Source organism: Dermacentor albipictus, unplaced genomic scaffold (genome assembly GCF_038994185.2).
Source record: "Dermacentor albipictus isolate Rhodes 1998 colony unplaced genomic scaffold, USDA_Dalb.pri_finalv2 scaffold_16, whole genome shotgun sequence".
Lineage (NCBI taxonomy): Eukaryota > Metazoa > Arthropoda > Arachnida > Ixodida > Ixodidae > Dermacentor > Dermacentor albipictus.
Genome location: NW_027225570.1, coordinates 2188407 through 2203871, shown reverse-complemented (window position 1 = coordinate 2203871; position 15465 = coordinate 2188407). Strand labels below are relative to the sequence as shown.

General features: G+C 51.0%; 1 protein-coding gene across 2 annotated transcripts; it reads right to left on the bottom strand.

Annotated features, from left to right (window-relative positions):
* Window positions 1–2947: 2947 nt before the first annotated feature.
* On the bottom strand, window positions 2948–6932 carry LOC135899698 (uncharacterized). 2 transcript variants are annotated; one of them, XM_065429025.2, is made up of 6 exons: window positions 6617–6932; window positions 5630–5790; window positions 5438–5567; window positions 5069–5212; window positions 4678–4985; window positions 2948–3989 (listed from the first exon to the last, which is right to left on the bottom strand). In XM_065429025.2, exons 1-6 carry the CDS (start codon window positions 6764–6766, stop codon window positions 3608–3610), a joined length of 1275 nt encoding a protein of 424 aa, XP_065285097.1. In that variant the 5' UTR covers window positions 6767–6932; the 3' UTR covers window positions 2948–3607. The 2 variants fall into 2 exon arrangements, with proteins under 2 accessions (XP_065285097.1, XP_065285098.1); XM_065429026.2 differs by lacking the exon at window positions 5069–5212.
* Window positions 6933–15465: the final 8533 nt, after the last annotated feature.

The window sequence follows — 15465 nt, the reverse complement described above, 5'->3', positions numbered from 1 at the left end:
CGGCAGCAGAGCTCGCAGCGCTCTTTACTGCCCTTCAACACATTGGTGATGAACCACCACACAAATGGACAATATTCTGCGATTCGAAGGCGGCACTGCAGTCTCTACTGTCACCTTTACGACGCGGACCGCACGAAGAGCTAATATTCCATATTACAGAAATGTTACAACATACAAGTGATGCAGGCCACGAAATAACCTTTCAGTGGCTTCCAAGTCATTGCGGGATTATCGGCAATGAACGGGCGGATCACGCTTCCCGCTCAGCCCATACTGAGGAGCGCCACATCCCAATTCCTCTTTCTAGAACTGACGCAGCACGGAAGCTCCGCCTACTTGCTCGGCAGTGCACCGCGTCGCAATGGAATGAGCCACATTTAAGAAACACGCGACTGTACTCACTTGATCCCACACTAAGTCTTCGAGCGCCATCACAGCTTCGCCGTAGAGACGCCACGCTTTTATATCGACTTTGGTTGGGCGTTGCCTTTACTAAAGCCTATGCATTCCGCATAGGGATGACCGACAGCCCAACCTGTGACCACTGCGGCCTTGAAGAATCAATTGGCCACATCTTGTGTGCCTTCCCGCAATACAGTTCCCAGAGGGCATGCCTTCGCCACGCACTTGACCAACCAACCGCTATCCGAAAAATTAATTCTACAACATCGGAAGGACCTATCGTCACAGAAGAAGGCCGTGCAAGGGCTATTGCGCTTTTTACGATCTACCGGCCTGTGTGAACGACTTTAACTGGAACGCCATTTGTGTGTGCGCCTCCATGTGTGCGTGTCTTTTTTTTTCCTTTTCTTTAGCGTTTTCCTCTGCCATCTTTCTAACCACTATCGCCCATCCCCAGTGCAGGGTAGCAAACCGTAGACTCATATCTGGTTAACCTCCCTGCCTTTCCTTTTCATTCTCTCTCTCTCTTCTTTTTGTAGAAGCAAATTAACTGACATTCCAACTATTACGAACGATATTCGTTCACCATAAAGTTGAAAAAATTATTGATGACGTGCCCTGGGCAGCCAATCGGATAGCTCGCCCTACTAAAGTCATTAGGGAAAATGATGTCAAATGACTAGGGGCGGCTTACAATTCAGCCGAGTGATGTGCTGCGATTGGCAGCGATTTCCATCTTTAAAACCTTATAATAAAATACACGCTTTACGCGGAGCGCTTAATGCGTAACCTAATGATCAGGACCTAGTCTAACGATCGGTACGTTTGTACAAAATGTCAAAATCGTTTCAGGGTCCCTTTACGGGTTACGTAGTGAGCACGGCGTAAGCGGCGTTGAGCCCGAGTTGACCGTGAACAAAACGTGTCTACCAATCACCGTGATTCGCACCGCGTGCTTTTCATAGCGCGGCGCGCCGCGTTTCTAGCATCTGCGGCGGCGCGGGCCGGGCGGGGAAAAGCAAAAAAAAAGGAGAACCAGAAAGCTAGCCTTAATATATAGCGTTCGCCGCAAGCCTCCTGGCAAATATCACGTTTGCATAAGCTGCACTTGCCGGGACGCGTCAGAAGCAGTCACGGACTTTATATGCTATCGCGTTCACCTCTTCAAGGCGAAGCGTAAAGCCCGGAATACATGGAGCGTTTTTGAGGCGATTTTCGCCTCACGGCGCCGATTTGACGCCCGGCGTGGCGAAAAACGCCCGCCGCCGCCGATCAGGCCCGGCCTGATTTTGACGCGGCGCGCACGCGTCTGACGCTACCGGAAGTGCCTGTCGGAGACACTTCCGTCTGTTTTCGGCGGGAGCGGCCAGCCGTCTCACCGTTCCTTGAACACCTCGCGCGCGCGCGCTGGTCAGCACCATGGCTACGTCGGCGAAAGCATCACGCGTGGAGTTTAATGACAAACTTATAGGCGCGATACAGAAACGTCCCATACTGTGGGACAGCACAAGGAAGGATTTCAAGGAGCAGAGGAAGAGGATGGCGGCGTGGGCCGAAGTGGCCACCGAAGTTGGATGTGACCCGGAAGGTATGGTTGCATTGCTACTAGTATTTCTAGCAAGACACAGTGCAAAAACTTTGTTTTAGAACCAATGTTTTACAACCAGGTCAGATAAGAAGGGATGCGCGGTATATCCGCGCCTACTTGCTTGAATAACCAACCACGTCAGTGGAAGCCAAGATAAAATACTGGCATGCTTCTGCAATGAACAATTGTCATTGATATTACAAAAGTATTATATTTAACTGTTTTATTTGGTGGTAATGTGTGGTAGTAAACAGAGGCTAATCTGTGCAATTCTACTTGCAGACAATAATCTACAGGGGCGGTGGAAGAGCCTCCGTGATACATTCACGAAGAAGCACCGCGCGTGGAAGACTGGTGCACCAAGTGGCTCGGGAGCTGCTGATGCAGTGCACGTGAAGTGGCCGTATTTCCACATGATGATGTTTCTGAAAGATCAGGTGGATATTGGCAGGTATATCCCCAATGCTTCGTGGTTTACTTCTCGAAATAACTTACTTGCAAAAGGAGCTGAAGAAAGCCTTATGTAGCAACATAAGGATGCTGGGCAGTAAAAGCATATTCTCAGTAAGACCAAATGCCATAGAAACAGTTGTACAGAGTAGATGTTGAAATTTGTCTTGTTATGAACACACATTTGTTGGGCCCACCACTAGACCAATCAACTGCATTTCAATACGAGGCCTGTGCTTCCAAACAAGAAAATTAATGAAACATTCGAGCAACCAAATCGTGAAATGTAAACTGTGTGGTGTTCCGTGTCATTTGACGCTTAATTTTTCTTTCAGCACCTTCTCAAACAGCCATGTGCAGGACGGTGAAACTGCAGAGTCGGTCCTGGAATCGATCTACAGTGAAACAGAAGGTGCAAATTTACATTCCAATTATGCTGCTATGCACCTGCAAACACTGTCGACACAAGTACCCACACTTGCAATATAATGAGCCAGCAGTCAAGTCTCTCAGATTTGAAAATAATTTATTTACTTCTGATGCTGAAACACTGCAAGGTAATTTAGCTAAGAGCAAGAAGCTATCATTGTACACACTGCGTTCAACTTATGCTGAACACCATCTTGTCCTGTGTGAGCTCGGTCCTACGTGTGGGCTCTGTTCTGAAATACATACTTTCATTTACGAAGAAGCAGCATGGGAAGTTTACAAATCATTTTTTTACTTTTCCACTCTTTAAAACGATCCAAAAACCTTTTTGAGTGCTTAAGGTTTGCAATTCTTTTCTTTATTCAAGACGGAGCGGAACCTCCTGAAGATGATGCCCTCTCTCCACCTGTGCCCTCAAGAAGTACCAGCCCAGAGCCACACACACCAAGCGGCAGCTCACAAGCCAGCACCGCTGCAAGAACCCTGGTAGCCCCTCGGTCTGGCGCAGGAAAGAAAAGGAAAGAGAAAGAGAGGTCTCGGTGGCAGGACGACATTGATAAAGTTGACGCCCTGATAGCTGAGGACAAGGACCAAGCGTCAGTCTATGGGCAGCTAGTTGCCCACAAGCTGCGGGCATGCCCGAAGCATGCGAAACGGGACATGGAAATGGATTTGCTGCAATTCATCGCGAAGTATACATTTCCTGACAACCCTGAATAAATGGGTGCTTTAAATCCACTATGGATTCTGTGGCACTGTAAGTCCAGTGTGAGCCCACTGCCATGCAATGGCACCTTCATTAAAAAAGTACTGGGCGAAAAGATTCCTTGTGTCAGCAGCACTTGCTCTGTAGTTCCTAGACTGCGTTGTTTCAAGGTCAAGCAGGCTACTTGACACAGCATCACTTCTCCACTGGCCTGGGACGATATTCCCATAATCATCCTCGGAATCCACATAGCCTGGTGGACAGTAGGTTGTTTCCCGGGCAGAAGAGATGAAGTTATGGAGAGCGCAGCAAGCCAGGACAGCAAAGGTTGCATTTTTAGGTAGAAGGTTCATGGGCGCCAGCAAGATTCTCCAACGAGCTGTCAAAATGCCAAAGGCATTTTCCACGATGCGCCTGCACCACATTTTGTAAAAACATGATTATTTGCAGCTGTGCAATAGCATTAAACAAGTTATTTTACTTCAAAGAAGTTTGTTCGAGTGCACTTTGTTTATTAGTAATTGAAAGAATATCACATGAGATAACATTTGCTAAATCTTGTTTCAAAGGTGCATACACACCAAACTTTAGTGCTGCATTCACTGCTTCATTGCCTTAATTCACCATAACACTAAATAATGCTGCCTCAAAAGAAAGTGTGACAATGACTGAAAAGAATGGGGACCATATTGCAGTTTTCTTGTGCCTCATGCGACCTGTGTATAACTGTAGTATCGAAGCCACCATTTGGCTATTTATGCCGGAACAGCGTGACCAAAGGAATTCATTTTTAAACTATGCATTGGTCGTAGACAAATACGACGTGGTAATTTATGTTTATAATGCCTCATGAATCAATACAAAGAACAAAACACACTATCAAGAGAAGGTGTTTAAAACTTAGTTTTTTACAGGCCGGAACGAGAAGTATGTACTGCAGAAAACAATTTTCTCTTGCTTCCTTGTCACTCAATCACAGCATAAGATACTATATTGAGCCATCGCTGGGCATGAAAAGCAGTGCAAGAACACTTGAGTTCGTCTTTTTTTTTTCAACAACACAAATAAAACAATGCCATATTTTTACAATGGCATTCAATACCTTGCTCTGCTCAGCCGGTAGTTGAATACCCTCTGGATTGGCAGCATGCCTTTGCCCGGGAATGGACGCAAAAAATCTGTCCTCAATTGGAATGCTTCGTCCCCGACGAAAACATGTGGCGCAACCTTCTGGCTTTTTGGAAGGCGTGCTGCTGCTGGTAGGGCCACGACGCCATCGTTTAGCTTTTTTCCAAATGTGCACGATTTGAAGACTCCGCCGTCACTGTGTCGGCCTGGTGCACCGACATCTACCATCATGAACTTGTACTTTGCATCCACGATGGCCATCAAAACAATGGAGAACGTCCCCTAATAAAAGGAGAACATTAGACATGCATGAGCATCCCCTGTATATGTATGACATCTGGTTCAGCTTATGGAGTGAACAGTACCTTATAGTTGAAATAGCTGCTTCCAGAATTTGGTGGTGCAATAATCTGGACGTGCTTTCCGTCTACTGCTCCTACACAATGAGGAAAGTTCCAACGCCTGCTGAATTCTTGTGCAGATTCCTCCCATTGCACAGGCCCTGGCTCCTAAATGAAAAAAAAAAAAAAAGAGCAAACCTGAATATTTGGGCGAATGGTTTGGAAGTGACAGATGCTAAAAATGGTCTTGCTTTCTGAATTAATTCATTTAAGCCACTGCAATGCCCTTCACTTTTGCCCTTTTGGCTCTTTCATGCAAATTTAAGTTTGCTACATCGCCTATTAAAGTTCCACAACCAGAGTCAGGAACAGAATTAGGCAAGAAATACATACAGGCAGGTAGAGCGGCTCCAAGTGCTTCCAGATCACTCTGCAGGCATTGTGAATCACAAGCCGACATGTTGCTGGCGCAACTCGAAATGCGAGTGCTATCTGCTTGATTGCCATTCCCGAGGATAGGTACCTGCGTACAAGTAGTTGAAAAGTTCTGTGAGAGCGTCACTGCAGTCACAAGTGCTACAGTACCTGAGGGTTATAGCAAGTCTCTCTTCAGAGCAAAGAGGCTCCCGGCAAACAAAATTCCTCCTCAAGTCCCTGCGGACAATGCTGTGCAGTTCGTCAAATTGCTTCGGACTCATCCGATAGTATCGGAAGAACATGTCTTCATCTGTCTTCATGACTGGAAACTGCAATGACAACAGTGAAACAAAAATTACCAACTGACACCACATATTTACCCCACCCTTCATCATTACACAAATGGTAGGTGACGTACAGAGATGTGGAGCTTGTTTTGTGATTATTATTATTATTGGAGTGGGCGTTTTTCTAGCGACCCGGACCTCAGTTTACATCGTCCCGTTTTTTAAAGTCACACCGCCAGCCTCTCTTCCAAGTACTGTTTCTTAATAGCGTGTGTTGACATTAACGCAAAATAGGGAGTGGTACACACCAAGCGTAACAAAGTGTCTTCCGAGTGCATTCTGAGCTCTCGGATGCGAATCTTAATCAATGCGAAAACGCCGCAGGCGCTGAAGCAAAACTGGTCAAGGGTACGTTGGCCTATGCTGCCGACGCGGCAACCAGTTTCTCAGGCATATGCGGAAAAGCAACGCTAGAGAATGCAACCGCTTACAATGACACACCACGGAGTTCCTGGATTCATCGCAATTAATACAGCTCGTATGAAGCCATTCGTGCATTTATAAGAGTGATAAATACATAACGTGGGTGGCATTCAGCTGGCACCTTAAGCGTGAAAAAAAAAAAAGGAAAATATGCTAGTTTTGAACTACGACCTCCGACTGGCACAAAATTTGATTATGGCAAGCACAAGCCGCAAAACATTGAGCTGGGCGAGTTGGTACAGATACATCATGTAAAACATAGCAAAAAAACGACGAACACAAGAAAAAGGAAGGAAGCAGGTAAGATAAAACGAAGAGTTGGGGTAGTTAAAGTTCCCGAACGCACAACAGGAGATCGATCGCTACATACCGACAAGTTACTTACCGCGGTGTGGTATTCACCCTCCTCCTTTCTGACTTGCCAGATGGGGTGCACCCAGAATTTCCTCTTTCTTTTCTTCTTTTCTTCTAGGTCCCTCATCTTCATCAGCAGTAATCTTTTTTTTAACAACACAAGACGCCGATGTACCCCCATGGACACTGGGTTTGGTCACAAGAATAGAAGCGGCGCGTTCTCCCTCGCAGTAACGCTTCCTGCTTGCCGTCCGCGCGAAGTAAATGAAAACTCTTTTTAAAATTAGTTTTCAGCAACGAGAGCCACAAGCAATGTACAGAACAAAGCTCACACAGAAACTCTGCGCAACCCGCACACCTGTTGCAGTCGCACAAGGTCGCCAGACGAAACATTTCCGGCCAACTCTCTCCGCTGAACATCGACAAAAATATCGATACAATACTAAACATACGTGGTAATGTGTTTAGACATATTAGTGAGGTATTTATTGCATAATTTATTAATTATAACACAAGCAAACAACATATAAGCATTGTTTGTTCATTTAGTGGTAGCCAAAACATTTTTGCCTTGTCTGGCCACACTGCGGCGGCGTTCGCCGCCCGTGCGCCTCATGTAGCCTGGCCGGCGTCCTACCAGCGCGTTTTTTTTTTGGCGCGCGATAATCGCAGGAGAAAAACGCCCCATGTAGCCCCCGCTTAAGCGTCGCCCAAGTTCTTGCTTAACCTTTCGGAGTTAAATAAAACATACCACACCATACCAAGCACAGATGCTTTGCGAATGTTCTCTGTAGCTACTCGATTTGCATGAGTACAGCAGGGCTAATACTATTAGCAAAGAGTATCGGCTCAGTTAATTCAGTAACGATGAAATCCGCCCACTGCCTCTGCCAGTAGCGTGCTTCTCGACAATGCGGCCAGCGCGCGCCGCCGTTGCAGACGACGCGGTTTAAGACCCCGCCCTCGATCGTCTGCGCCTGCGCGAGCTACTGCCGCCGCCTGACACAAGCGTTCGCTGTACCGCGATGAAATGCGCTCTGACCTTTCCCCTAAGTGTGGAACAGACTTATGCTATCTTCGGCTGGTCGTTTCTGAGCACTCTGGAGCGCTCTCGCGAGCGGCGTTTACTTCGACTGGTTGAAAGAGGGTGCGCGCCCTGCGTTCGGCTGGTTCATGTCGATTGCTCTCTTCTAGCTCGGAGCGCCCCGAGCCCTGTCGTCGTAGCAGTCATCGAGATTGAAACGTCATCGCAGCACCGCGCCGCTGCTGTTGTCGACGGCCCACCGTAACCTTGGCAACCTAGGCCACTGCATGATGGCGTCTCGACGAACGTTCGTCCCGCCGGCACGTCCGCCGGTTTTTCGGGCAGCGCCGGGAGCTTTGGATAGGCGAAACATCGGACGTTGGCAGTAGTCACGTGGTTTCGCATCAGCAATTTCCTCCTCCGAGAGCGAGTCGCACGTTCGGCTTGCGCGCTTGTCCCCTGCCTTTGAGCTCGGGAAACGACCGATCTACCCGACTCTGCTTCGGGGCATACAGGCGACCAGTCGAAGATACCATTAGAATCTGCTCCAAAAGCGGATCGCTCCCACGATACGGCTGGGCCGTATCGTACAGCCGCCACGCCCTGGTGCTTCGCAACGTTTGGTACTTGGCGTGTGAAAGAAGACGGCGCGCTTCCTCTTCGCATTCGTCGCTTTCGCGTAGGCGAGATTGTGCGGCGACCGTCGGCTCCCTTTGCACGCTTTCCCTTGCACATACGGCGTAGGGTGAGCGGAGACATTGCCCTTCGACTTTATCGGAATCTCACGTCGACGCCGACGGTAGAAGTGCGCTTGGAGTGTCCATGTATTTGCTATTGCGTAAAAGGAGGGGAGAGTGCACGCCAACTTTTCGCGCGCGCTAAGGAAGGAAGGGAAGCGTGTAGCTGTGCGCGCGCTATAAAAAAATAGCAGGGGGCCAAGGCAGCGAGCGTGATCCGCCGGCCGCTACAGCGCATGACGGGCTGAGCGCGGCGGTTATCTCCGGGGATTCGAAGGCTGGCTGACCCAAGGTAGCTAATGGCTTCGCGTGCGCTGTTTCTCGCGCGCCCAGTTCGCGTTGAAGCGAGAAGCAGCACGAAGGGGAACTCGCTCGCCGCTGCTGCCGACTACATCGCGCCAGCGTTCTGACAGCGAGTGTCCGCGGTCATTGAGACAGACGTGCGCACGCGACACCGTGCTTGGTAATTTAGCTAGTAAGTGAATATTGTCACGTGGTAGTGACGGCGAAGAAAGAAGCAGTACGGTGGAATACAAAACTAGCTTTTATTGGGCGAACCTGTGCCCACAAAACAGGCTACACTTATAGCACAACGAAAGCGGCGAACACAGTCGGCGATCGTCGAAAAAACTGATCAGCGGGTCAAGCGCGTCGGCTTTTATACAGCAGTGATCGAATGTTCCAGATTAATCGTTGGGACCCGCATGCCTTCTACAAAGTTCTACACCATTCGTGTCAAGCGATGAAATCAGATAACACAACGTTCGGCGACAACAGACAGCGGATAGAAGCATCGATAACTTTCCAGAAACTTTGGATACATGCAGGCGCGTCCCGCGCTGTGCGATAACATTTGTTAGGCGACAAAACTTGTCGCCCGATAAAGACAAGTACACGTGTCAATACCCCCCTCTTAAAAAGCATCGACCCGATGCTACATACAAGCGAAATAAAAACACCCGTAGCAAAGAAAACAACAACAAAAGAAAATAAGGAATTTCGTCAGCGTCCGTAAAACGGTTTAAGGCGCACCACGTGGACCACTTCAGATCGTGCGCGGCGCCGCTGTGAATGCGAAATGCCGTCTGGCACGACCTCATAGTCCAGAGCGCCAATACGTCGGATGACCTTGTAGGGTCCGAAATAGCGTCGGAGTAGTTTCTCACTGAGTCCCCGTCGGCGTATCGGTGTCCAAACCCAAACACGGTCGCCGGGCTGGTACTCAACAAAGCGTCGTCGGAGGTTGTAGTGTCGGCTGTCGGTCCGCTGTTGGTTCTTGATCCGTAGGCGGGCGAGCTGTCGGGCTTCTTCGGCGCGCTGGAGATAGCTAGCGACGTCAACATTCTCTTCGTCAGTGACGTGGGGCAGCATGGCGTCGAGCGTCGTCGTCGGGTTCCTGCCGTAAACCAGCTTAAACGGCGTGATCTGTGTTGTTTCTTGCACCGCCGTGTTATAAGCGAATGTTACGTATGGCAGGACGGCATCCCAGGTCTTGTGTTCGACGTCGACGTACATCGCTAGCATGTCGGCGAGGGTCTTATTCAGCCGCTCCGTGAGACCATTCGTCTGCGGGTGGTAAGCCGTTGTCCTCCTGTGCCTTGTCTGACTGTATTTCAGAATGGCTTGGGTGAGCTCCGCTGTAAAGGCCGTTCCTCGGTCGGTGATGAGGACTTCTGGGGCGCCATGTCGCAGCAGGATGTTTTCGACAAAGAATTTCGCCACTTCGGCTGCGCTACCTTTCGGCAGTGCTTTTGTTTCAGCGAAGCGGGTGAGGTAGTCCGTCGCCACGACGATCCACTTATTTCCGGTTATTGACGTCGGAAAGGGTCCCAGCAAGTCCATCCCGATCTGCTGGAATGGTCGGCAAGGAGGCTCGATTGGCTGTAGTAATCCGGCTGGCCTTGTCGGCGGTGTCTTGCGTCGCTGACAGTCTCGGCATGTTCTGACATAACGGGCGACGTCGGCGGTCAGGCGCGGCCAATAATACTTTTCTTGTATCCTTGATAGTGTCCGGGAAAATCCGAGGTGTCCAGCGGTCGGATCGTCATGTAGGGCTTGCAATACTTCTGGACGAAGTCCTGACGGGACAACAAGAAGGTAATTGGCGCGGACTGGCGAGAAGTTCTTCTTCACGAGTAGACTGTCTTGAAGCGTGAAGGAAGATAATCCGCGCTTAAATGCCCTGGGGACAACGTCGGTGTGCCCTTCCAAATAATCCACGAGGCCTTTAAGTTCCGGGTCCGCTCGTTGTTGTTCGGCGAAGTCTTCCGCGCTTATTATTCCAAGGAAGGCGTCGTCATCCTCGTCATCTTGCGGCGGCGGGTCAATGGGGGCGCGGGATAGGCAATCGGCGTCTGAGTGTTTTCGTCCGGACTTGTATGTTACGGTGATGTCGTATTCTTGTAGTCTGAGGCTCCACCGTGCCAGCCGTCCTGAGGGATCCTTTAAATTCGCTAGCCAACACAAGGCGTGATGGTCGCTGACGACTTTGAATGGCCTGCCATATAAGTAAGGGCGAAATTTCGCTGTAGCCCAAACGATGGCGAGGCATTCCTTTTCGGTTGTAGAATAATTGCCTTCCGCTTTTGACAACGACCGGCTAGCGTAAGCTATCACGTGTTCATGTCCATCTTTTCTCTGGACCAGGACGGCGCCGAGGCCTAGGCTACTGGCGTCAGTGTGGATTTCGGTATCGGCGTGATCGTCGAAGTGCGCAAGTACGGGCGGCGACTGCATGCGTCGTTTGAGTTCTTGAAATGCCTCGGCCTGCGGCGTTTCCCACCTGAACTCGACGTCGCATTTATTTAGCTGCGTCAGCGGCTCAGCGATGCGTGAAAAGTTCTTGACAAATCGCCTGTAGTAGGCACACATGCCAAGAAATCTACGCACTGCCTTCTTGTCGATGGGCTGTGGGAACTTTGCTATGGCAGCTGTCTTCTGCGGGTCGGGGCGGACTCCAGATTTGCTGATGACGTGGCCTAAAAATAGAAGCTCCTCGTAAGCGAAGCGGCACTTTTCCGGCTTCAGAGTAAGTCCTGATGACCTGATGGCCTCTAGTACTGTTGCCAGCCGCCTAAGGTGAACGTCGAAATTTCCGGCGAAGACGACGACGTCATCCAAGTATACGAGACAGGTCTGCCACTTCAATCCTGCTAAAACCGTGTCCATCACGCGCTGGAACGTTGCAGGCGCCGAGCACAGTCCGAATGGCATAACCTTGAACTCGTAGAGGCCGTCTGGGGTGATGAAGGCGGTCTTTTCGCGATCTCTTTCGTCGACTTCTATCTGCCAATAGCCAGACTTTAGGTCCATGGACGAGAAGTATTTAGCGTTGCAGAGCCGATCCAATGCGTCGTCTATCCGTGGGAGGGGGTATACGTCCTTCTTCGTGATCTTGTTCAGACGACGATAATCGACGCAGAAACGTAGGGTTCCGTCCTTTTTCTTTACCAGAACAACAGGGGATGCCCATGGGCTTTTCGACGGCTGGATGATGTCGTCGCGCAGCATTTCGTCGACTTGTTCTCTTATAGCTTCACGTTCTCGCGCCGAAACTCGGTAAGGGCTCTGACGGAGTGGGCGAGCGCATTCCTCGGTGATTATGCGATGCTTGGCGACTGGTGTTTGTCGAATCCTCGATGACGTCGAAAAGCAGCCTTTGTATCGTCGGAGCAGACTTCTGAGCTGCTGTTGCTTATTCATTGGGAGATTTGGATTAATGTCGTAGTCTGGTTCGGGAACCATGGTCGTCGGGGTAGATGCGGCGGAATCCGAGAGGACAAACGCATTACTTGTTTCCAGAATTTCCTCGATGTACGCGATCGTCGTGCCCTTGTTGATGTGCTTGAACTCCTGGCTGAAGTTTGTCAGCAACACTTCAGTTTTCCCTCCATGCAGTCGAGCGATCCCTCTTGCGACGCAAATTTCATGGTCTAGCAGTAGACGTTGGTCGCCTTCAATGACGCCTTCTACGTCAGCGGGTGTTTCGGTGCTGACCGAAATAACGATGCTGCAGCGAGGCGGGACGCTCACTTGATCTTCGAGCACACTCAAGGCGTGGTGACTACGAGGGCTCTCCGGCGGCATTGCCTTATCTTCCGACAGCGTTACTGACTTCGACTTCAGGTTGATGATTGCGCCGTGTTGGTCCAGGAAGTCCATACCGAGAATGACGTCGCGTGAACACTGTTGGAGGATAACGAAGGTGGCAGGGTAAGTCCGGTCATGAATGGTTATTCTTGCCGTGCAGATCCCAGTCGGCGTGATGAGGTGTCCTCCAGCGGTGCGAATCTGAGGGCCTTCCCATGCGGTCTTAACTTTCTTCAACTGGGCGGCGATGTGTCCACTCATTACGGAGTAATCGGCCCCTGTGTCGACTAAGGCAGTGACTGCGTGGCCGTCGAGAAGCACGTCGAGGTCGGTTGTTCTTTGTCTGGCATTGCAGTTAGGTCTTGGCGTTGGATCACGGCTGCGTCGTGTTGAACTGAGGTTGGAACGTCGCGTCGTCAAGTCGTCTTTCGTCGGTGTAGTTTTGGCTTCCAGACTTCGTCGGGACGGCGGCGTGTCGTTACGTCGTCGAGATGGTCTCTTCGTCGTCTTCGTCGGCGGCGGAGGATCTTCGTCAGTTCGACGAACAGCAACCGCACCTCCATCGGTTGCTGCTTTTAGTTTTCCGGGTATGGGCTCGCAGAGCGGCCCCGGGCTGGGCCAGTGTATGGACGGCGCTGCGGCGACAGGTAGCGGCCTGGTGACGGCGAACGGGACGGTCGTCGAGAGTTCCACTGAGTGGCGGCTAGGTAATCGGCAATGTCACGTGGGCGCTCCCCAAGCTGTGGACGCGGCGCGTTGACGGCGAACCCTCTCAGTCCCATGTCGCGGTATGGGCATCGGCGGTACACATGGCCGGCTTCTCCGCAGTGATAGCAGAGCGGGCGGTGGTCGGGGGCTCGCCAAATGTCCGTCTTCCTCGTATAGGTGCGCTGGGCGACGGGTGGGCGCGCTGGCGGCGGCGGTGGTGGACGACGGAATTGCGGTGTTGCAGGACCTTGGCGCGGTCGCGCAGGGGGGCCTTGACGGCGGGCGACGGCGGCGGCGTAGGTCATTGCTTCCGGCTGCGGTGGTTCTGGTTGCACCTCAGAAACTCCAAGGGATCGGTGCACCTCTTCCTTCACGATGTCGGCGATAGAGGCCACTTGAGGCTGCGACGAAGGCAGGACCTTGCGCAGTTCTTCGCGCACAATGGCCCTGATGGTCTCTTGAAGGTCGTCCGAACCTAGTCCTTGGATGGCATACTGCGGCGTGTGCCCCTGGCGGTTATATTGCCGGGTGCGCATCTCCAGAGTTTTCTCGATCGTCGATGCCTCTGCAGAAAACTCAGCCACAGTCTTCGGTGGGTTACGAATAAGTCCGGCAAAAAGGTCTTGCTTGACGCCGCGCATCAGGAAGCGAACTTTTTTCTCCTCCGACATTTCCGGGTCGGCGTGCCGGAAAAGACGGGCCATCTCCTCCGTGAAGATTGCGATCGTCTCGTTTGGCAGCTGTACTCTGGTTTCTAGTAGAGCTTGGGCTCGCTCTTTTCGCACGACGCTTGTAAACGTGTGCAAGAAGCCGCTTCGGAAAAGGTCCCACGTCGTTAAGGTGGCTTCCCGATTCTCGAACCACGTCCTGGCGGCGTCTTCCAATGCGAAATAGACATGCCGCAGCTTGTCGTCGCTGTCCCAACTGTTAAACTTAGCGACTCTCTCATACGTTTCGAGCCAGGTTTCCGGGTCCTCGAATGTTGATCCGCGGAACGTCGGAGGTTCCCTGGGCTGCTGCAGCACGATGGGGGATGCTGGGGCTGCCATTGGGGTTGCCTTGTCCACAATCTTCTTGGTCTTCTCAGGTAGAAGTCCGTGCTCCGGGGGCAGCTGTTGAAGACGGCGGCTTGCTCGATGTTCCGGGGCGGCGCTGGTGTTGTCTTTGCGGTCCGGGCTTGTATTACGGCTTGTCGGGGGCGTCCGGTACATGGACGTAAAGCACCTCCACCAGATGTCACGTGGTAGTGACGGCGAAGAAAGAAGCAGTACGGTGGAATACAAAACTAGCTTTTATTGGGCGAACCTGTGCCCACAAAACAGGCTACACTTATAGCACAACGAAAGCGGCGAACACAGTCGGCGATCGTCGAAAAAACTGATCAGCGGGTCAAGCGCGTCGGCTTTTATACAGCAGTGATCGAATGTTCCAGATTAATCGTTGGGACCCGCATGCCTTCTACAAAGTTCTACACCATTCGTGTCAAGCGATGAAATCAGATAACACAACGTTCGGCGACAACAGACAGCGGATAGAAGCATCGATAACTTTCCAGAAACTTTGGATACATGCAGGCGCGTCCCGCGCTGTGCGATAACATTTGTTAGGCGACAAAACTTGTCGCCCGATAAAGACAAGTACACGTGTCAATATTTACAGCAGTTTATACAGCTGATAAAACTACTTAACTTGCTGCATAAGCTGTCTATAATGTGCTATCGCAACCAATGCTTTGCTTTTCGGGCGAGACTGCGACATTTCTTCGTGTTGACATGAGCCCGCTTACACTGTTATATGGCGATGGAAATCAAATAAACAAAAACAGGAAGTAAACGGAATAACAAATTCGCAAAACGTAATTCGCATGGTGCGTGTGTTCATTACGGGCGCGCCGGCCGCGCCTGTCTTGATTGCCTGAAGAAAACGTGTTCGCATGTCGCGGACGCCTCGCGAGCGCGCCCCTTTCCCCCGATTGAACACGCCCCCAGTGATGTTGTAAACGCGTCATTTTGTATTATTTGTGTATTGTTTTGCGTAAGACGTCCAGCAACCACCAGGGGTGGAAGAGGCGCTGGCGCGGCGAGTCGGCAAGCGACCGCGTTGCAATTGCGACTCCACAATGAAAGTATAGGGAGTCGCCGCACCCTGATCCAACCTTGACGTCAATGAAACACAGTGCCTACCTTGGGAGACTTAGAGGTTAGAATATGGTGTATGAACTATACAGGCACCGGAAGCACAGGCTTTCCATAGCGACATCATGCTAAAGTATTCACGGGCGCCAGATCACACGGCCATGTAGTCAGCCAGGAGGCGGAAACT

Coding starts and splice junctions, on each gene's coding strand:
- LOC135899698 (XM_065429025.2), bottom strand. CDS start 6,766: ATGGGGGTACATCGGCGTCTTGTGTTGTTAAAAAAAAGATTACTGCTG. Junction 5,791..6,616: donor AGGGTGAATACCACACCGCG/GTAAGTAACTTG, acceptor TTGTCATTGCAG/TTTCCAGTCATGAAGACAGA. Junction 5,568..5,629: donor AGACTTGCTATAACCCTCAG/GTACTGTAGCAC, acceptor ACTTGTACGCAG/GTACCTATCCTCGGGAATGG.